The sequence below is a fragment of the Diospyros lotus genome, chromosome 10 (genome assembly GCF_014633365.1).
Source record: "Diospyros lotus cultivar Yz01 chromosome 10, ASM1463336v1, whole genome shotgun sequence".
In the NCBI taxonomy this organism is placed as follows: domain Eukaryota; kingdom Viridiplantae; phylum Streptophyta; class Magnoliopsida; order Ericales; family Ebenaceae; genus Diospyros; species Diospyros lotus.
In genome coordinates, this window is record NC_068347.1 from 19288017 (window position 1) to 19311432 (window position 23416).

The 23416-nt window shown below is 36.9% G+C and overlaps 1 protein-coding gene across 1 annotated transcript; it reads right to left on the reverse strand.

The window, feature by feature from the left end:
- Positions 1-250: 250 nt before the first annotated feature.
- Positions 251-22474, reverse strand: LOC127812149 (protein OBERON 2). The gene is made up of 5 exons (XM_052352483.1): positions 22240-22474; positions 14222-14753; positions 1864-2429; positions 1690-1753; positions 251-1237 (listed from the first exon to the last, which is right to left on the reverse strand). The coding sequence occupies exons 2-5, from the start codon at positions 14592-14594 to the stop codon at positions 795-797; spliced, it is 1446 nt and encodes a 481-aa protein (XP_052208443.1). The 5' UTR covers positions 14595-14753; positions 22240-22474; the 3' UTR covers positions 251-794.
- Between the last annotated feature and the right edge of the window lie 942 nt (positions 22475-23416).

A 23416-nucleotide genomic window follows, 5' to 3' on the forward strand; every position in this document is an offset into this window, starting at 1 on the left:
CTTAGTTAGGGCATATAGTACTTACTATTGTCAATTGAATTTAATATGTAAAAAAAATTAATGACATTTAATGGTCTTGTCAGTGTGTTGGATGGACTAAATAATGCTTGCAATTGCAACCAGTGGCTAGAATTAGAAACCCACCAACTCCCTGGAATAGAAATTATCGCAGATTCAGAAGGCCTGGCCACGGAACAAATAAAAGCACGATCCATCAGAGAGGACATGAATGAAGCTATCAGAAAATACATTAGGAGCTAATCCCTTTTGAAGGTTGGGTGGGACCTCACAAAAAATGTCAATGTCACATTACAACAAACACCAAGTGAAGCCATTTCAGCTTCATCTGGAGCACAAAATGATGAAAGAAAAGCCATTCAAATGCGGGGCAAAAACCAAAGTGTACCAGTACAACTGAACATATTCGGATGGTATTCCCGAAAAAGCATGCCAAACCGGACGGAGGCCCCCCTATTGCATAAAATAAAATAGCCATATGGGGCCAAAAAAATGAGTTTCCATTTTTGGAATAGCAAACCACAAGAACAACATCAATGACGACGACGACGACGATGACAACAAAAAACAAAACAAAATCTTCGCTGATCGCTTTGAGTTGAAAGATTATCAGAACTTGTTGCAGTGGAAACAGAGATACCTTATGACTCGACTCACTGCTCGCTCATACAATGGGCCTGAAGCATGGAAGAGTGGCTTGAACCCTGCTGCATGGTATCAAAATTGTGAAGGAAATGTAAATTTGACAACAACATATCCGCCTGAAGCTGATCTCACTATTTCATTTCTAATCCAAAATGTTCCTTTAGAATGTCCTTGGGAGTCTTTCCAAATCCCTTGGCCACTTCCGCCATGTCCTTCAGTTTCTTTATCTCCCGTCTTACCTGATACGACTTGCGCAAGATAGAGTCAATCAAGGCACCTGGCTCATCTGAATTCTTGCAAGTTGCAAGTTCAGACCTTTCCTTGCTAAGCTGTCGATACAAACTCAGAAAATAGTTCTTTTGAGCATAAAGCCTTTCCTCTGCAATCTGATACTCAGACTCTTGTGCCTTTTTTAGAGCCTGAAGTATCCGATCAATCTCATCCTCAAGTTTTGGAGATTCAATCTGGACATTGAAGTTCCCAGACTGAACTTGAGATATATATGCTTCAAAATCTAGAGATTCCTGGCAAACTGTCGTCACCGACCCATCATTTCCATCATTCGGCAGCTCTCCTATCAGCATATAAAATTAATAGTAATCCAGGACATCAAAGGATCATCATGTTTTAGCGCCCAAAATAAATATGACAAAAAATGAAATAAAAAACTGTAACTTAATCATTTCTATCTCCTCCTACAACAGAAGGACAACAAATGAAAGTGGGGGGCACGTTGCAAGTTTTTGGATTATACACAAAAAGTACTATGACACAGAATAGAGGAACAAATAAATCTATACATGAATAAATGATTTGGCACAAGATGGAAGTGTTAACCCTGAACTTTTATCCTAACCAGGTTCCTTAAAGCCTTCAGCATATGCTTTCCAAAAACAGAAGTAAATTGCTTCATGTTCACAAGTGTCTAAGTGCTGCCCTCCCCAAATACCCTCTTTTCCCCACCCACCCACGAAGACTCGATTACAAAAACATCAGAGAACACATCAGATTTTCAGAGAAAAGTACCTGCAATGACTGCTGAAGTGTCTTCTGTTTTCCAAATATCTTCCAGGAAAGTCACACTCTTGAGCTGTTCCAAGTCCGAGATTAGTCATAGTGCTATTAATCACAAAATGCTAAGAGAACACAGATAAAATTTATCAAGAAAATGCTACTTATGCATCAGTAGTTCAGCCATACCTTTGTCATCACCAATTCAATACGATGCAACAAACTCTTTGCAGCTGTTCTCTGTGAGCCGCGCAAAGCACAACTCCAAACATTTAGCATTCTCTCAATGTCATCCTGAGTCTGCATAGATTCACAGGTCTTGAAGACCTTTGAAACACATGAAACCAGATCTGTCCTCATATCACAACGCCGGCAATGGTACTCAGCATCAAGACCAATTCTACCTCCAACTGTTCCAGCCATGTGTGATCGGAGAGCACAGACTATGTGGGCAATATGTCCACAAATAAGGTTGCCACCTACTATAGCCTCACATTTAATGACGCCATACTCTCCATAGGCTGCATTAATACTTTCATGACAGAGAATGCAAGAACAATCTCGACAGAAACCAGGTTCATTGCAGCAGAGATTGCAATACATGGCCTCAAAGGGGGAATCCGTTGCTTCTTCTAAACTGCTGCACATCTTGTTACCAGCCTTGCAACCCACAGCTGCAAACTGGGAATCAGAGCCTGAATGTTCCACCACCTCCTCGGAAGGAAATGTGATCGCTGCATTCTCCTCTTCGTTCCCTACACCCATGGATGGGAGAGTATTTTTCTTCAGAGAAAAAGGAAAGTCCAAAGCAGAATTTAATGTACAATATAGTCCCAAAACTCGGGCTCTCTGAAGACACTGTACACTAGTAATAGCATTGAAATGTATGATCGCTGTAGGCACTCAAGACCTCAAAAATCAGCCATCAAGACAACGTCAAAATAGTCAAGCAGGAACAGTGCATTACTTTCACTCAGAGTGAGGAAGCTTGTACTTCCTAGGGTTCACTGCCTCACAGTAGGACTTATCCCTGCAGAAACATCCTAGATGCAATTCCCTCATTGCACCGTTATCTCTAAGGTATAATTATCTCCCCCCTCCTCCCCCCCCACCCAAAAAATAAAAAAAGCTGAGCAGCTTTGCCTTCTTACGTGAGTCCCCCCTTCCCTACACTGTTATCTCTACACCTTGAATTCTCGACAAAGGAACCCAAAGGATCGTCCCACTCAAGACTATGCAGGATATTTTGGTTTTGTGTTGAGAACTAAAGGTTCATCATAGATATTGTCCGTTCACAAGAAACTTTAACCCGTAACTTATCCAAGATACTGGGCATTTCAGAAACCACTTAACACAAAGGGTGAACTAATCTTAAAATGCCATGTAAAATTTGAAATATGCAGTCACTTTGGAGGGGATTATTGATATGTAATCTAGCAGACTCCCCTAATAGCGGGTTCTAAGGAATGACCCAGTCATTCATGTTTTCACGCTACCCAAATTCTCTCTCTACATCTTTCTGTTGTCTCTTTCCCTTTGATTCTGAACAAACTTAGATGCTTAGGAAGAAATGCTCCAAGTGACAACGGGGTGAATGGAAATAACTTCAATCACAATTTGCATTAGATTGTATGCTTCATATATATATAGAAATTTCTATAAGCTTTTCTCCTAGAATCTAGGAATTCAAAAATAAAATTTGAAAATACAATACAACAACAAATAAGATATAATTTAAACTTGAAAGTTAGTTCTTTTCCTATCTTTATGGAATAGCTGTAGCTTGTTATCTTCTTTTGAAGTCAACCTCTTCTTCTTATCATCTTATCTCTTATTCAAAATCAATTGCTCTTATCATCAACCAACTGTTCTTATCACAATTTAATTTCGGAATTCCACTCTAGTCCGGAATTTCTTCCTCAACACTCCTCTTCAAGGTGGTGAATAAATGTCTCTCATTAGCTCAAACCCCTATTTATTAATGGCCTTGGTGAGAATATCAACTTCTTGTAAATTTGTAGGGATATATATAAGATAGATTCCACCATCCTCAATTTCCTACTTAATGAAATGTCGATCGATCCTCACATGGTTCATCTGGTCATGTTAGACTGGATTATTCACTATATTAATAGTTGATTTGTTGTCACAATACAACCTCGTAGGGATAGGTATTGGCACCTACAGATCTTCCATAAGCTTCCCAAGCCATATCTTCTCACATATACCTTGAATTATAGCTCGGTATTTTTCCTCAGCACTACTTCTAGCCACCACACTTTGTTTCTTGCTTCTCCATGTCACAAGATTCTCCCATACCTTAGTACAATATCCAGAAGTAGACATATCGTCCTCTAAAGATCCAGCCCAATCAGTATCCACAAAGCATTGTATTCTTTGATCCTCATTCTTCTTGAACATTAGCCCATTTCCAGGAGTTCCTTTAAGGTATCTCAGGATATGATAAGTAGCATTAAGATGTCTACTAGCGGGTGAATGCATGAATTAACTCACCACACTCAATGCATATGTAATATTAGGTCGTGTAAGAGATAAATAGATTAGTTTTCCCACTAACCTTTGGTATCTACCTTTTTCCACTGCTATTTATGTGCCATCCTCTTTAGCTTTCCAGTTGGATTCCAATGGTGTGCTGGCTGGCTTATAGCCAAGCTTAATTGTCTCCTTCAATAGTAGATCCAACGTATACTTTTTTTGGGAAATAAATATTCCCTCCTTACTACTTGCTACTTCCATTCCTAGGAAATACCTTAGTTGTCCTAAGTCTTTGACTTGAAATACCTGTTGTAACTGACCTTTAAGTGCCTTTATTTCCTGCATATTGTAACCAGTAATGATGATATCATCCACATAAACTATTAAGATAGTTTTCTGATCATTAGTTGCATGCTTAGTAAATAAAGTATGATCAAACTACCTTTGTTTGTACCCTAACTGGTTTAAAGTTGTACTAAATCTTTTAAATCATACCCTTGGGGATTGTTTAAGTCCATACAAGGACTTCTTTAACCTGCAAATTTTTCCTTCCCTACCTTCCGTCTCAAATCCAGGGAGAACTCTCATATATATTTCTTCTTCTAGGTCACCATTGAGGAATGCATTTTTGATGTCTAATTGGTGTAATTCCTAATCCAAATTAGCTACAAGAGATAATAACACACGTATAGAATTAAGCTTTGCAATTGGTGCATAAGTCTCTTCATAATCTAAACCGTGTTTGGGTGAAGCCTTGGGCCACTAACCTGGCTTTGTACCTCCCAATATTCCCATCAGATTTATACTTAACAGTAAACACCCATTTACTACCTACCACCTTCTTATCTTGAGGTAAATCTTACCACTTCCCACGTGCCATTCTTCTCTAGTGCATTAATTTCCTCCATTACAACATTCTTCCAGTGTGGTGTTTGTAAAGCCTCATAGATATCTCTAGGAATTTGTACTTCATCAAACCTTGTAGTAAATGCCCTGAATTGAGAACACAATTGAGAATATGCCAAATGATTAGAAATTGGATATTTAGTACATGATCTCACCCCTTTTCTCCAAGCTATTGGAATATCCAAATCATGGAGTTTTGGTTCATCATTTTCTATCCTCTGTTCCTCCTCAGTAGGCATTGTTATTTTAGTTCCTTCTTTAGATTCCAGTCTTCCATCCTCAATAGGCACCAGACCTTCTTTCGTGGTTAATGACTGGCCTTGCTTTGGTTCATAAGTCCTCCTTCGAGAGTAAACCAGAAGTGGTGGTTGAGGAACTTGGACTGGATGTTCTCCCCCTTAATTAGTTACATAAGAAGGTGTAGGAGTAGGAGTAATGAAAGTGACTACCTTAGGAGAAAAAGAATCCTTACCTTGCTCTACACTAGACATCACAAGACACAAAAAATTTCCTACTACTAAGACAATAACACTTGTAGCCTTGTTATGTGGGAGAGTAGCCTATAAACACACACTTCAAAGATTTGGGTTTCAATTTAGAGTGATAGTTATGCACAAACGTTGTACACCCAAATACCTTTGGAGATAATGAATTAAGCAATCAGGCAAGGAGAGGATAGACAGCCGGAAGAGTACTCAAGGGAGTCTTGAACTTGAGAACTCGGGTAGGGACTCTATTGATGAGATAGGCAGCAGTGAGTATGGCATCTCCCTAATAGGAAGTAGGGACTGAGCTGGTAAACATTAAGGATCTAGCTATTTCAAGAAAATGTCTATTTTTACTTTCGGTCACTCCATTTTGTTGAGGATTATAAGGACATGTACTTTGGTGAATAATTCCATTCTCACTAAGATAGGTTTCAAATTCGATTGAGAAATATTTCCTTCCATTATCCGATTGAAGGATATGGATTGAGGTTTGAAAAACATTGAGTATCATTTGATGGAATTTTCTAAACATAGCATACACCTCAAATTTTTCCTTTAACAAAAACACCCAACACACTCTGGTATGATCATCTATAAAGATGACAAACCAGTGAATGTTAGTTAGGTTTGGAGTTTTTGTTAGTCCCCATACATCACTATGCACTGAATAGAATGATTTTGTTGGTTGATAAAAGTGAATAGGATATGAAGCTTTTGTTTGTTTGGCAAGAATACATTGCTCACAATTGAAAGACACTTTCTTTATTGACAAACAAATGAGGGTACAAAATCTTTAGGTATCTAAAGTTTGGATGGCCTAAACGTTTATGCCACAATTGAATGCTAGAATCTGAGACAACAAAAGATGAAAATGGATTATGTAACTTAGATAAGGTAGGAGTACCAACAACTCCATTAACATAATATAACCCTTCTTTTCCCTTAGCATTGCCAATCATCTTCCCCAAAATTAGATCCTGAAACACACAATGAGTTGGAGAGAAAGTCACTTTAGAGTTCACATCCTTAGTAATTTTGCTGATTGACAACATATTGCATTTCAATTTAGGCACATATAATACAGATTTCAAACATAAACCAACTAAATATACTGAGCCTTCTCCCTTAGCATAAGAGATATTACCATCTCCCATTGTTTCTTTTATAGTTCTATCACATCTTTTATAATCTAACAATCCACGCAATGAACTGGTCATATGGTTTGAGGCTCCTAAATCCACAATCCAATCATCTATAGATAGCAATTTAGAGAGATAACACTGATGGAAAGTACCTTGTTTAGCAAGGGAAACTATTGGGTATGGGGTTTCCACCAAATCTAATGATTTTGTAAGCCGGGTCTAGTTCAATACCTATTGCAGCACTTCCAATTGATATGTGGTTAAGGTAAAATTAGTCACTTTACCTTCTTTAGTATCAACTGCATAGGCTGTTTGAGGTTTTCCCCGGCCTTTTCCTTTCCAGTTTGCTGGTTTCCCATGGATTTTCCAACAAGTGTCTCTGGTGTGATAGGGTTTGTGACAGTGATCACACCATTGTTTCTCTTCTTGTGGGTCTCCACATGTAGGTGCTGCTCTTTATTTAGAAGCGGCAAGGGCTGAATCACTTTGATTGTTATTTTCAAGTAATGAATTAAGCATTACCTTCTTTTGACTTTCCTCTCTTCTCACCTTTGCAAATGCCTTTCGGATAGATGGAAAAGGGTTGGTTCCTAACAATCTCTCTCTGACTTCATCCAAGTCAGAATTTAAGCCGTGTAGGAAGTCAAATACCCATTTATTTCCCACCATTTTAGAGTACTTAAGTCCATCCTCGGTACACTCCCAACTGATGTCATAAAACAAATCCATTTCCTTTCATAATTTAGACAACATATTAAAGTAATCTATTACTGAGTGATTACCTTGGCGAGTGGGCCTTATAGCTGATCGAACTTCAAAGCATTGTGTTGTGTTTTCCATATTTGAGTAAAGACTTTGTACAGCTTCCCATACTTCTTTGGCTGTTTTGTAAAATAGATAAGTCCTCCCTATCTTTAACTCCATGGAATTGATGTACCACATCATAACTATGGAATTCTCAGCATCCCATACTTTGTAGTTAGCAGCTTCAGCATCTGGTCTTGGGATTCCCCCAGTTAGATACCCCACTTTTCCTTTCCCTTTCCCTTTCATAACCAACAAAACTGATTGAGACCATTCCTGAAAGTTAGTCCCATTCAGTTTATGTTGGGTAATTTGAAGGGTGTGGTGGTCGAGGGAAATAGGAACAACAGTTGGTTGTAAGGTTCTAGTGGATGTAGGGTAAGTAGTGGAGGCTTCATTAGTTGGCGAGGTACTAGCCATCTTGGAACAACTTGTGTAAAGAAGAGGACAAGGTATGAAGTCACCGGATTGGTGGCTCTAATACCATGAACAAACTTAGATGCTTAAGAAGAAATGCTCTAAGTGACAACGGGGTGAATGGAAATAACTTCAATCACACTTTGCATTAGATCATATGCTTCATATGTATACAAAAATTTCTATCAGCTTTTCTCCTAGAGACTGGGAATTCAAAAATCAAATTTGAAAATACAATACAACAACAGATAAGATAAAATTTAAACTTGAAAGTTAGTTCTTTTCCTATCTTTATGGACCAGCTGTAATTTGTTATCTTCTTTTGAATTCAACCTCTACTTCTTATCATCTTATCTCTTATTCAAAATCAACTGCTCTTATCAACAACCAACTGTTCTTATCACCATTTAATTTCGGAATTCCACTCTAATCCAGAATTTCTTCCTCAACAGATTCCAATAGCCTTGCCTAGGAGACTGGTAATACCCAAAGCCACTCCATGAGCAACACTCAATATTCACACCAAGGATCTGAACAATTCCCCAAAGATGGCACCTCAAAGAGATGGTGTAGGGATCATTGTAGCCTCTAGTATGCTAGGGACAAGGATGCCAGAGCCATCAGGTCTCCATTGCTAAAGAAGCAATCTCATAACTCAAGGCACCATGAGGATCTACATTCTAGTAAACAAGATTGTTTGCAGAAAAATTGACGTTCTATTGGCACTTCAATTAAGTCATAACTCATAATGGACACTCTATTAGCACTTCAACAAAGCCAAAACCACCAACAAAACCCACCTCCAATCCAACAAGTATAGAAAACGACCTGCCACTCAAAGTGGGAGCAATAGAAGGGACAGATATACATTGCATACTCATACCTCGTTTAATTTAAATTAAAAAAAATGCACATCAAATTCAATTTGTATATCAAAATCACAAATACAGAATAAGGAATAGTTGCCAACCTTTGTGTTCGTAACTTATGAGGTGGCTTGGAATATTGAGGAAGAAATTTTCAGATTTAGAAATTAGGGTTTCATAGTTCCAGACTTCAAAAAGAAATTTAGTAAAAGTTTTTTCGGCTGGGCTTTATTGCAACTCAGGCCCACAGTGAGTTCATTCTCAGATTTTATTATTGTAGCTTATATATTACTTAATAATGTGTAATATCAAAATAAAAATAAATATATGTTGACAGATAAGTGTGTAATCCTATACTATTTTCCTATCTTATCTTCGAGTGAGAGGTAGAAGTCAAATTGTCAAACTAACTCTTATTTTAGTGGCTAGTTCCTGATCGATTAGTGGACTTATCATTTTTATCCTCTTATCCCTAATTCCAAGGTTTCAATTTAGGTGGTTAAGTTAGTGTCCTATTTTTAGGGAAGTGGTTTGTTGACTCTCCAAAACTACATATATTTAGACATATCCTTGGAATAAAAGAAATTAAGTTTTTTACTCAAATTCTGTCATGGAATCAGAGTTGTAGGCTCTTTTCTGGAAACCGAGCATTCTTCTTCTTCGTGTTTTGAGTCCTAAAAATTTGTACTACTGCAAGGACAATATTCTACCCCATAATCACCTAAGAGATCAAGCAATCTATACCAAGAGACCATGTCCACATCAACTGAATCCAGTGATGTTTCTAAGGCACCTGCACCAACACCTTTGGGCAGAAATAACAAAATCACAACTCCAACCAAAGAACTGCAAAATATTCAAGCAGGCTGAATGGTAAAAACTATTTGAAATGGCACAGTTGGTCTGCACATTCTTGAAGGGAAGAGGCAAGATGAGTTATTTACTTGGTACTGGGCCTAAGAAAAGGGATTCTACATTTGTGGCTTGGGATGAAGAAAATTCTATGGTAATGTCTTGGTTAAGGAACTCTATGTTGCTGGAAATAAGTGACACGGTCATGTTTTTAAGTATGGCTCAAGAGATTTGGGATGCCGTTAAACAAACATATTCTAAAGTCCGGGATGCTACTCAGATTTATGAGATTAAAACCAAAATCTCAGCTACAAAGTTGGGGAACCAGTCAATCACCAAATACTCCAATCTTTTGCAAACATTATGGCAAGAGATGGATCATTATCAGTGTATTAAGATGAAATGTAGTGAGGATGCAACTCTTCTCAAGAGGTTTGTTGAGAAGGATGGAATTTGTGAATTACTTGTTGGATTGAACATTGAGTTTGATGGAGTGAGGGTACAAATGCTTGGAAAAGAAAACTTACAATCTCTAAATAAGACTACAATCAGGTGAGGTTAGAAAGGCAAGAGATGGATCTCAGTCAAACAAAGACTCTTTATGGTGTACGTATTGTAAAAAGCCTAGACATACCATAGAAAAATATTGGATGCTCCATGGTAAGCCTCAAGCTGAGAACAAAGGATCATTAGGAAAATCGAGACGATAGGAGTAGGTGCATGTGGCAAACACATAACAAACTGGGGAAGAGGATTCTCAAGAATCATTGGCTGATTTTAATAAGGAAGAACTTACAAAGCTAAAATAGTTAGTTTAGGTCCATAGAGAAGCCAAATGGAATAGGTACTTGTACCTTAACCTTTTCATGTATTTCTTCCTTCTCTCATGCTCTAAATGCCCCAGATATGACCCTCCCAAGTGTCTAGATCATTGATTCAAGAGCCACAGACCACATGACCTGTTTCTTCTAGAAATTTATTTCATATACACCATGTCCTAGTAATAAAAAGATAATCATTGATGATGGCACGACAAATCATAAAAGAGCATCTTTTCTAGTTAACGAATTCTTCTCCATTTGTTCTTATTCATAGTGACATATGGGGTCCCTTTCCTATTTCTAATATCACTGGAGCTCAGTGATTTGTGTCTTACATTGATGATTGCACCCGTGTCACTTGGATTTACCTCTTGAAAAATAAATCCAAAGTGAGCTCCAGATTTCTAGTTTTTCATAATATGGTTAGAACCCAATTCGGTGTTGACATTAAAAAGTTTCATTTTGAGAATGCTAAAGATTACTTCAATCAATTCCTTTCTCCCTATTTTCAAGCAAGAAATATAATTCATGAATTCTCTTGTGTCAACACCCCTCAACAAAATGGGGTGACTGAAAGGAAAAATGGTCATCTTACCATCACAAGAGCCCTTCTATTTCAGAAAAATGTTCCAAAATAGTATTGGGGGAAGATGTTTTGAGTGATACTCATATCCTAAACACGTTACCTTCAAGAAATCTTAATTCACAAAGTCCACTGCAAATCCTTTCACAATGCTTTCCCCATTTTTACATCTCCAATGGCCTTATTCCTAGTAGGTGTATAGGATTTGTACATTTACACTCCCAACATAGGGGAAAGCTTGATCCTAGAGCTTTTAAATGCATCTTTGTTGGTTATTCATCCACTCAAAAAGGCTACCAATGCTTTCACCCACCAACTAAGAATTTTTTTGTATTAGCTGATGTTACATTTGTTGAGGAAGATCAATACTTTGCTCAACCTTCTCTTAAGGGGGAGACCTCATTATCCGAAGATAAGGACAAAGATTTCTTCTTTCTTGAGTTTCTAGTCTTGTCAATTCCCTCTATTCCACTCTCTCAACCCAAGTCCAATAGTTCAAATGATCAATCCCAAACACAAGAACTAGGGAAAACTTGCTCAAGAGCCTATTTGCCCATTGCAGGTGTACTTAAGAAGAAAGGTACTAGCTACTCAGGCTGCACCTGTCCAACTATCAGACTCTACTCCTAGTCCTAGCCCTGATCATATTGAGGTAACTACTTCTATCTCTCCGAATGAGAATCAAGATGAACGTGTTTCTGAACCATTTAATTCAAGTGATAGTGATGTTCCCATTGCTATTAGTAAAGGAACTAGAGCATGCACTAAGCACCCTTTACACTTATGTATATCTTACAAAAATCTATCCCGTAGTCATAAAGCCCTACTTACCAATATAACTAATACTCCAATACCAAACACCGTATTTGAGGCATTAGGTGATGAGAATTGGAAAAATGCTACGACGATGGAGATGGATGCACTTGGAAAAAACCAAAATAAGGGATTTGCTGAGCTTGCCTAAGGGAAAAAATCTAGTGGGATGTAGAGGGGTATTTACGGTTAAGTATAAATCTGATGGGTCATTGGAAAGGTATAAAGCAAGCTAGGAAATAAGTTGACTTTACAAAAAAAAAAAAAACTTTGAAACTAGGAAATAGAATAATTAGTTGGCTAATGACTGATATTGCTCGAAATCTCCATAGTCTATGTAAATGACATCATAATGACAGGGGATGACTAGGAAGGGATGGAAAGTCTAAAGAAATGTTTAATAAAGGAGTTTGAGATTAAGGAGTTAGGCAAGCTGAAGCATTTTTTGGATATTGAAGTGGCACATTCTCAACAAAGTATTTTCATATCTTAACAAAAATACATCCTAGATCTACCAACAGATACAAGTAAGCTAGGGTACAAACCTACTAAAACTCCCATTGAACCTAATCATTGGCTTGGTGATAACATAGAAGACGTGGCAACAAATAAGAGCCTTTACCAAAAATTCATTGGGAGACTTATTTATTCATCACATACTAGACCAAACATAGCATATGTTGTTGGTGTTGACAACCAATTTATGCATAATCCTAAAGAAGTACATCTAAAAGCAATTCACAGAGTTTTATAGTACTTAAACGGTACACCAGGCAGAGGAATCTTGTTCAAAAAGGGACAAGAGCTAACTCTTAAGGCCTACACTGATGCTGACTATGATGGGTCAATAATTGATTAAAGGTCAACATCTGGATATTGCACATTCCTAAGAAGAAAATTGTCGCTTGGAGGAGTAAGAAGTGTTGTAGCATGATCTAGTGCAGAGGCTGAATTTAGGTCGATGGCTCTCGGAATTTGTAGTTATTGTGGTTAAAAATAATTTTAGAAAATCTGGAAGTTAGGTGGAAGGCTTCAATGAGGCTCTACTATGATAATAAGTCAGCCATTAATAATGCACACAATCCAATGCAACATGACCACACCAAACATGTTGAAGTTGACAAGACATTTTATAAAAGAAAAACTTGACAGTGGTTTGATTTGTACTCCATTTATGTCTACAGGAAATCAGCTTGCGAATTTACTCATAAAAGGACTTCCTGGTGTAGTTTTTCAGAAAATAACTAGCAAGCTGGTGAATGGAAGATACTCACCAGCTTGAGGGGAAGTGTCGAAAGATAAGTGTGTAATCCTATCCTATCTTCCTATCTTATCTTCGAGTAAGAGGCTGCAATCAAATTGTCAGACTGACTCCTAGTTTAGTGGCTAACTGCTGATCCGTTAGTGGTTTGTTGACTCTCCAAAACTGTATATATTTAGACTTATCCTTGGAATAAAAGGAATTAAGTTTTCTGCTCAAATCCTGTCAATATATATTAATAATATATGCAGGTTGGTGGCACTGTAGTCCTTGTCCATTCCGCCCTGTCAGGATGAAATTTCACATCCATAACCATATCCGCTCCAAACGGACTGGATTTGTCGGATCCCTATCAGATCAGATAAATATTGCCGTCCCTACCTGACATCCCTCAGTGCTTCAACCTAATGCCACATGCCCAATCAGTTGCACATCCACACAGTTGAAGCTGTGCTTAAAATGCAATCTCATATGGTGAATAAAAAAGTTTCTGTTCTGGCCTATCCATATTCCAGGAAGTTGATAACTCAAGAGATGGAGCAAAACATGGAGTCCTGGCCATGGCAAGCTGCCTTTGGTTTGATTAATTATAAATATAGAAGTCTGGAAAGTATCATCCCCAAACTTAGGGATATGAATAAAGTTAAAAGAAAAACTCTATCCCATTTAAGTTATTAGTCAAAGATTTGATGATCAATAAGTCAAGTCTTCTTCCAGAAACAACCAAGGGAGTGATCTTGGAAACTTAGTTGGACTATTCCAAATGTTGACAGTTGTATGAGGTTATCCTACCAGGCTAAATGAAATTTGGACTCTTCAAGTAATGACCGGAAAGGAAAAGGAGGATTCACAGCTACTTCAAAGATGGATCCTCAGATATTAGCATTAATGCTATCAATGACAATGGCCAACCCACTGAAGGAGGAATACCTATCCCTAGTAATTGGGAAACACAAAGAAAAAGCACTCCATATTGTATAACCACACAAGCAAAGCACCAGAAGTATTAATTAGCACAAAGACTAAAATCAGAACAGACTCAATGAAAGCTGACCTTTAGCTAATAGGAAAAGAAGAAAGAAAAAAAAGAAAGCTGACCATTAGCCAAACACTTATTTTTTGCAGGAATCTTCCAACTGAACAACGCAAAAAAAGCATCAACATCAGCATCAGGGAATGCAGTCCTGATATACTGTTCAACTGAAAGTCTGCTTGCAAAAGTAATTCTTCTAGATGCAGATTGCTGACGAAGCCGCATAGGAAGATACAGGTATCTGTCTAGAAAGTAGCCAGACTGTGCTATCCTCCTCCCCACCTTCCAACTCCATGTATCGCCATGATTTGGCCAATCTACAGGAGCATAGGGCAAACCTTCACCTGAATCATTTAAAGATACTGGAAAAAGATGTAACCCATTTTCCTTCACTCCAGCAGTGCTTCCATTACTTTCCCCAGAAATGTCAATCTCCATACCTTCCCTTCCTTGGCTGACAAGTAACTAGGACCAGTGAACTGTATCCATAGTCAGTTGAATACTGGAAGTATTGCAAAAAGCCAATATGTATATGACCTATGAAGAATGCTGTACTTGTCTGTTCTTCTCTTTGGAAATATAGAATCAAGAATGCACCTGTAGTGGTCAATTCATTCAAGTAAAAATTAAAAAATAAGAATAACTAAATAAAAGTCGACGATTCTTTTTCAGAGAGACAACAGATCCACAAAGAATCATAGCAAGAAAAATCCCTCCAAACTAGACATTCTTCATTGAGTTCAATTTTTCTTTTTCAATATATTTTAAAAGACTAGACAAAGCCATGTACATCTCAAGGTACTGATAGAAATTAAATAACTCAGATTTAGAGACAAGCAAATTCAATGCCTAACCAGAAATATGAAAAGAGTTCAGCAAATTTAATTTTTTGAACTCATAGTATAAAAGGTTTGCTAATTTCTTGGTTTACAAGATAAGAAAGTTTTTAGTGACAATTGAACACAGTTCCCCTAGCTTTGCATGAACAAAATGTTATAAATTAAAATAACTCAAGGTCATTTAACGTTACCATGCATAAATGGCTTATACATGTGAGCGTATGAAGGCAATAACCCCATCAGACAATTATTTCAACTAGCATGCTGCATGAAACACTAAGTTCAGGCTAAGGCAAACGTGGGCCAGTTTTGATTTTGTTGTTATTCCCAATTTTCAGTACCTAAAGAGGTATTTCTGTGTTCATATTTCTTCTTTCATTTTCATTTTTCTGACCAACAACCAAAGGTTTCTTCAGCTTCATCATTTGCTTCCCTTCTTTGGTCAACTTCTTCTTCTTCTTCTGGTTTTTGGTCATCAGCCATGGATCTTATTCTTCTTCTTTGGTTCTTTTTCTTTTTTAGCCACCAAAGCCTCTGGGTCACCAATCAGTCTTATTTTTCTTGTCTAGTTGAGAAATAATCTTCAAGTAAACCATAAGAGGCTGTCACACACTCCATCTCCTAATATTAGAAACAATGCCTAAAATACGTTTTCAAACAATGCCTAAAATACGGTTTCAAACAATGCCGTTCGAGGCCAAGTAAAAGCTCATCAATGCTAAATTATGTCTATTAATATATAACTTCCCTTATTATCTAAGCACATCAATCTCTTTATTTTTCCTTCTAAATTTACATCAATGCTATATACAAAAGGAAAACACCAGTCAGACTTTGCTATTCTTAAAGTTGACACATTTTTGGGGGACTCTTTATCCTTAAATCAATTTACATATTTCCATTTCTAAACATTTTGACTATCTTAAAGTATCACAACACATCAAACCTTATCCCCACTATGTGGGATCGGCTACAAGGTTTCTACCTCACCATTTATGTCTATCTATGATCATGTCTTCCATAAGCCCATCATAATCCAAGTCATGCATAAAAGTTCCCCACCAAGTGTTTTTTGGTCTTCTCCTATCTCGTTTTGCCACTAACTTCTTCCATTACATCTACTCTTCTCACACGAGCATCTATTGATCTTCTTCTCACATTATCAAACTATCTCAATCACATCTCTTGCATCACATATCTGTCAGATCCTGACATCTGGCAGTGAATTCTCAACCGATAGGTGAGAATTAGGGCAGAAATTTAGGGGGAATCGGGAAGGAATTGAGAGAGAAGAACAAAGCGGGAAACAGAGATATGTCTCAAATAATTCTTCGGTAGTTTTGCATTAGGCTCAATCAGCCTTGTACACTGATCCAGGCAGCAGTGGGTTGGCACCAACAAGGCTGCCAAATTCAAAATCAAGTACAATTGAAGGCAGCTATCTATAAGTAAATCTGCCATAGCTAGCCTATAGTACAACCAATATAACTGCTAATACAAGGTACAACCCCAAACCAACAGTAGGTACATGACAATATCCTAAATAAGAGCCACTTCAACCTTATGACAAATCACCTCATTTCTAATTTTGTCTTTTCTTATATGATTGTATATCCACCATATCATCCTAATCTCAATTAAAATTATATTTTGCAAATGTTGGTGTTTTACCACTCAACATTTTGCATCATACTTGCCATACAATAAAGTTGGGCTTATAGATGTTAGATAAAATTTCTCATTTAGCTGTAAAAGGATTTTACAATTGCATAAAACACCAGAAGCACTTCTCCATTTTAACCATACTGCTTTAATTCTATGGGCAACATCCTTAATAATCAATCTCTCTTATCTTTTTGGATAACTAATAAAAGATATTTGAAATGATTTTTCTTAATGTCTCATCAAAACATTATCCACATTTCTATTGTTCCTAAACTTACATCTCATACATTCAGTTTTTGATCAACTTGAAAACTTTGAATACCAAGATGACCCTACATATCTTGAGCTTGGTATTCACATTTTCTTTCATCTTATCTACCAAAATAATATCATAGGTAATTCCACCTAGACCCCTTATGGTTTGGGCTATTTTTATTAACACCTTCTTTGTTTGCTTTTAGTATTTAAGGTCCCTATGGTTTAATTTTTAACGCATTTTACTAGATTAACACATTTTTAACCAAAAAGAAAAGGTTGACTAAAAAAACAAACTACAATGTCAAGACCTTGGGTGTATACTTACAAGAGAGCAGTGGTTATAACAGATTAGTTCTCAAGGGAATAACAGTTAGCAATTATTTTTGTTATAATTGAAAAACTGTATAAGGAGTAGCTATATAAAGCTACTCAAGAACTGTATTGAAGTTGTGGAGAAATAAGAAAACTTCTTTTCTCTTTCTTCAATTCTCTCCCTAATTTCTCTCTATTTTTCTTCCTCTTTTTTCTCTCTCGTTCTCATTTTTGTCTTCAAACCAACCCTAAAGTCAGGACTAGTTCCTAACAATATGGTATCAGAGCAGCCAATCCTCAGTTTGTTGTTGTTAAAAGCCGAGTAGAATAGAAATTGTTGGAAGAAGATAATGGCAGCCGATTCTCATTCTCATTTCTCTATCTTCTTTCTTGACTGTCAACTAGAAACCCTAGATTCGAAACCTAGGGCCTTGACAATTGGTATTAGAGTGATCGGTTCTTGGACTGCTATCCACGACAACTTAAATTTGCAAGTTTAGGGCCATGGCGGATGGTACTCAAATGAAGCAATTGGAGGCATAGGTCAACCAGATTAACTCCTTGGTGACCAATTTGTAGACTCGAATGGAAGCATTGGAATCTGGGGCAAGCAAGAATTAGGAAAGTTTTCAATCGTTGGAAAACAATCTAGATGTTTCGATGGAGGGTTTGGCCAGGAGGATGGATGGATTTTTTGCAAATGTTCTCCAAGATTCCACAGTTAAGCCTCTCAGAGGATTTTTCGTCCAAGGAGAATGGAGTTCCAATCTTGGACGGTAATGTCTTAAATCTCAAACAAACTAGAACTCTTGTAATAGAAGTGAAAAATATGCATGACAGGGAGTTTATGGCCAATAGGATGAATGATAGAAGGATGGAAAACAATTCAATGAATAATTCCTATACTCATGGTATTGTTCCTATGACAAAATTGGAGATTCCTATGTTTGACAGCAAGAGCCCTAGATGGTGGGTAAGGAGATGTCAAAAGTTTGTTCAGTTCTACAACACAGGAGAGTCTCAAAAGGTTAACTTGGCTTCAGCATAGTTGAACAATGCAGTTGATGCATGGTTTAAGGTTGGGCAAGGCTTAGAGAAGAATGGGACTTTGTGGAAAAATTTTGCGAGAGATTTGGGGACAAGAAAATGACTAATGCTATAGAATAATTCAATAAGTTGAGATAGGTTGGAATGGTTTTGGAATATCAAACCAAGTTTGAAGAACTTAAATCACTAATGATCATTACTAACCCCTCTCTTTTGGAAGCATATTTCATTTCAAGTTTTACAAGTGGCCTTAGTGAAGAAATTAGGCCAACAGTGAAGATGTTACAACCTACAACAATTAAGAAGGTAGTAGAGAAGGAAAAACTGCAGGAATTGACAGAAGTGGCCATATTCAAGAAGCATCGATAGGAACCAAGTTTCCATTATTTAAGTATTCATTCTATGCACCCATATTGTAACGGCCCGCCTCTTGGAGCCCCTGCTAGCATAGAGGATTTGTGAGAGGGTCATTAGTAGAATGATATAAAAGTAATTCGAACCCAAACCATCGTTAACATACCACATATCTCTCATATGAAAACTTCATAACATAGCAATTAAGCATATACATTTCACCAAAATAAGAGTTACAACCTCTTGACATAATACATCAAGTAATAGTCGCAAGACATATACATACACACCCACAAAGTGCGAGAGCCTAACTAGCTCTAACCTCTCAACACAAAAGTCTCCAAGATCTTTTCCTTAGGTGATCTCTGTACACATCTATCAACAAAAGATCAACCCCTGTCAGACTCGCCCCCGGCCTTATCCTTGCCCTTACTTGGAATGATGCAAAGCAAAAGAATGAGCTACAAAGCCCAGCAAATATAACAAGATATGGAAAGCATGGTCAACAAGAATAAGCCATAAAAGAAATATAACCCATTATGAGTAAGCCATAATGTGCCATACTAGGTACACCTACCAGAAGGTGAAACACTAGTCCAACCATACCATGCATACAAATCCAAGGACAAAGGAGGATACATGCACACATCCATATCCTAGCACCATATACCCAGATAATACCAGACACTCGGGGCCAGACAGCTCCACTCACAAGGCGATGCCCGAGGCCAGTCAGCTCCACCCAAGGTCTCCACACAACTTATGCCACAAGGTCATTGAGGCCAAATAGCTCAACACCTAGGGGTATGCTCCCATACGCACACAACCCTAGAGGCCAATTGGCTCCACTCAATGCCTTGGCTCACCCATATAGCATATCCAAATTAACATATGCATACAAGCTGATAATATCTCACCGAATTACCGAACTCATGTAACCCCAAATCATGCACCAAACCATACACAAGGATGCCCAAATAATCCCCTAAGAGCATCTAAACATGCTTAGGGATCATGAAGAAAGCACCCCAACTTAGCTTTTTAAACATAAGCCTCTTATAAATCCCAACTCACATAATACCACACCAATGAATGCATAATTATATCCAAGAATATCTAGACATGTTTTGGGACCAAGAAGAAACCACTCAAAACCTGGCCAAATAATTTGAATTATAAACCAAATCGAAGCTTATCGAATCTAGTTTACAACGCAAAAAACGTATCTCAATTCAGATATAACCACAAAAAGTTATGCTCAAAAGACTATAACATACACAAAATCTAGAGCTCACAGTCCTGTCGCGGAATGCATTCCGTGGTAGGACCGCAGTAGGAAATGCTTGCTGGAGCTCATGGTTTCACCGCAGTATGCATGCCGCGGTAGGACACGAACCTCGCCATTCTTGCAACATACACCAAAATCCTTGCCCAAATCTAACCTTTAACCAATAAAAGCATCATTCCTTTGAAAAGATGAGGTGAAACAAGACCTCATGAAGAGCATAGGCTCGGTTTACCAAAATACCCTTCTACTGAAAATAAATACCAAGTTTCACAAAACACCAACCAAAATGGAAAAGATGAATTGCTCAATTGAAGGAGAAGATTAAGAAGTTTGCAAATGAAGTAAAAGAGGAAGAGAACTTGCCTTGATCAAGCTTTCCTTAAAGCCTTGCTTGAAGAAAAACCACCAAAACCTCCACACCTCCAAAACCAAAGAACCCAAGCCAAGAGAAGGAGGAGAAGAAGATAAAACCACTTCTAGCTTGCACAAACTTCACTTGAAGCACCAAAAGCAAAGAAAAATGGAGAAAAAGTTGAGCCCTACCTTTCTCTCCTTGCTCTCTCGACCCCCCTCTCTTCTCCTTTCTCAATTACCTTTTTCCTCTTGCAAAACTAGCCTCCGCCTTATATATATACACATACACACATGGCACAATTACTTAAATGCCCCTCCATGACATATCAACTTCAATGGAAATTGCTTACATTCCAAGGGCACTTTAGACATTAACTAGACTCCATAAATTCCAAATAACACTTCGTGGCACACTTTAACTTACTGGGGGTCCCATTTCCAACAAAGTCAAACCTTTGACTTTTTCGTCATGTTGCCTTCTTCACCAAATCACCTAAAAATATGACACATAACCTTTTAAAAATTATGGCTCAAATAAAACAAATATTTTATTCCCTTAGATATCCTTTGGACTCACTAACGGGTCGTTACACATATGCACCTAGATAACAAAATTTAAGAATTTCTACCGGATCTCCTAGCTCAATTTCCTTGAGTTGCATAGTTTCGTTGATTTTCTTGAGGACAAGAAAATTTTGAAGGGAAGGAAAATGTAGTGACCCAAAGAATGGAAGTGTTATTTTACAGTTACAACTATTAGCAGAATCTGTTGACAATATAACAAAATAACTATTTCAAATAACTGAATAACTAATTTTTTCTTTATCCATTATTTGTTTCCCTCCGTTCTTCTCTGTGTTTTCTCCCTAAATTCTATCATTTCTCTCTTTCTCTCTTTCTTCTTTCTTGACTGTCAACTAAAAACTCTAGATTCAAAACCTAGGGTCTTGACAAGTAGAAGGAAAGAGACTATCTTTAGAATTGCATCTCACCCTCTCCTTTCTATCATGTATTTGTTTATTCATGCCCACGTTAACCAAATCACCATAAACACGCGCACGCACACACAACTTCTACAAAATGCTAAATTAATGCCAAGAACAAGAGAAGGATTCAGACTTTTGTCAATAGTCTTCATCTCTATGTACTTTTTTCTTGTTGATTGATTAAATGTTGGTCGACATTTAACCCACTTCTCGATTTTTGTTTCATTTCTTATTTTAGTTATTAAAACTCAAGATACACATGGAACCAACAACATATAACATCTGCGTGCTCGATCTTTATTGTTTTTTGATTTCTTCCATATTTTTGAATTTTTTCCTCTTTATCTATACTAAAGGTAATGGCCACATTCTGTGCGTCCCATATCACATGCTTTACTATTCTTCTCCATCTTTGTACATTTAAAAATAGTTATGACAGATTGAGTTTACTTTGTAATTAAAATTATTTTAAAGGAGTTTCTTTCGACCAAGCTCAGGCAGCGCCAAAATTAGGGCGACAGAAATAAAGACCCGGGAAGAAAAGCCTTTCCATCACTGTACCAGAACAATATAATCAAAGTATCATGAATGAAAGCAAAATCATTCAGTTGACACAAATCATATCCTTACAAGTCAAATTAATACTATAGGGGAATCAAAAACCCACATCCACTAAACCATATAATAATAACAATCACAAAAATCGATCCCACTAGTGGGATCAGCTACATCAATTCTAGCTTTCCAACCATTTCTATCCACGACCATATCTTCCGCTTCCGACAAATCATAAAGAAAGAGAAAAAATAAATGAACTGAAATGATACTCCCCCTGAAAACACATTTACATGGCATCACTGGAATAGAAACCTAGATATCAGAAACCACTTATATCCATATGCCTGTAACGATTATCACCGACGATCAGCAGAAACACCAGTTAGGTGTGCAGAAAGAATCGTATAGATAGAGACGCACACCTTGTGTATGAATTAATGCGGCAAAACATTAGCTGGGCTGATAATTAAAGTGGGTTTGAAGAAGCCAAAGCCAGACACCAAGCGGTATCAAAGAGATATGGAGCAGTCGAATGCAGCCGAGTTAGGGAATCGACGGTGGCGCCAAAGGACTGGAACAATCTGCATCAGACGATGAGAGTGAGAAGGCTCGGATGGAATAGACAGCAAAGAAGAGGGAAATGGCAGAGATGGGGGCAATTTGGTTCCGTTGAGTTTTATATATTACCTTTACTACAATATATTCTCGAAAATTTAATTTATTTTGCATGATTTTGCTTTGAATTTTAGATCTTCAATCATTTTTATTTATGATTAGGATATTTCTAGTCTTCAATCATTTTTATTTATGATTATGATATTCTCATTAAAGTTATTATTATCTATATCATATTAACAATATTTCACCTAATTCTATTTGAGTTTTTTTTTTATAAATTTAAATTTAGCTATAATTTTTTTTTTTTTTTTTTACTATCTTCAGCCTAGATATCAAAGTTATTCTTGAAATAAACATATGAGTCTCATTAATTGTGTTTCTATTCAATACATTAGAATCAATAAAGTAGAAAATAGAATTTTGGGCAATGGATTTTCAAAATTAAAGAAGAAATTGCTAAATAGTAAATTTTTAAAGTAAAAAGTTGACCGCAAACCAAAGATTAGAGATGGTCATCAAATTTAATACTTAACTATTATTATTCTGCATCTGATTATAGGATTTTAATACTATTTTCTATCTAATTTTCTACTTTTATTTTAAATTCTTTGAACTTTTTAAATGATAGATCGAGATTATGAGATGAGTATAGTGATTGAATTTTGGCCTATGAAAACCTTTAGGTATGACAGAAATTAATTCGAGAAGAATGTTATAAATGCCATTAAATTGGAAAGACAAATGTTAAAATTATAGACTAGGTGATATTATTTGTCGACCAATTGTTATATTATCTATGTAATAAAATTTTTTAAAATTAAAATAGTTGATTAGTCCATATGTGAACCCGAAAATTAGTGTTATTGTCTCAACTTAGGACCTATTTGATTAGCCATATTTATCATGAAAAATAAACATTTTCTATGTAAATTCGCATTTCGGTGCTGTTTGATCGACGATATTTTATAAGTAATTCAAATT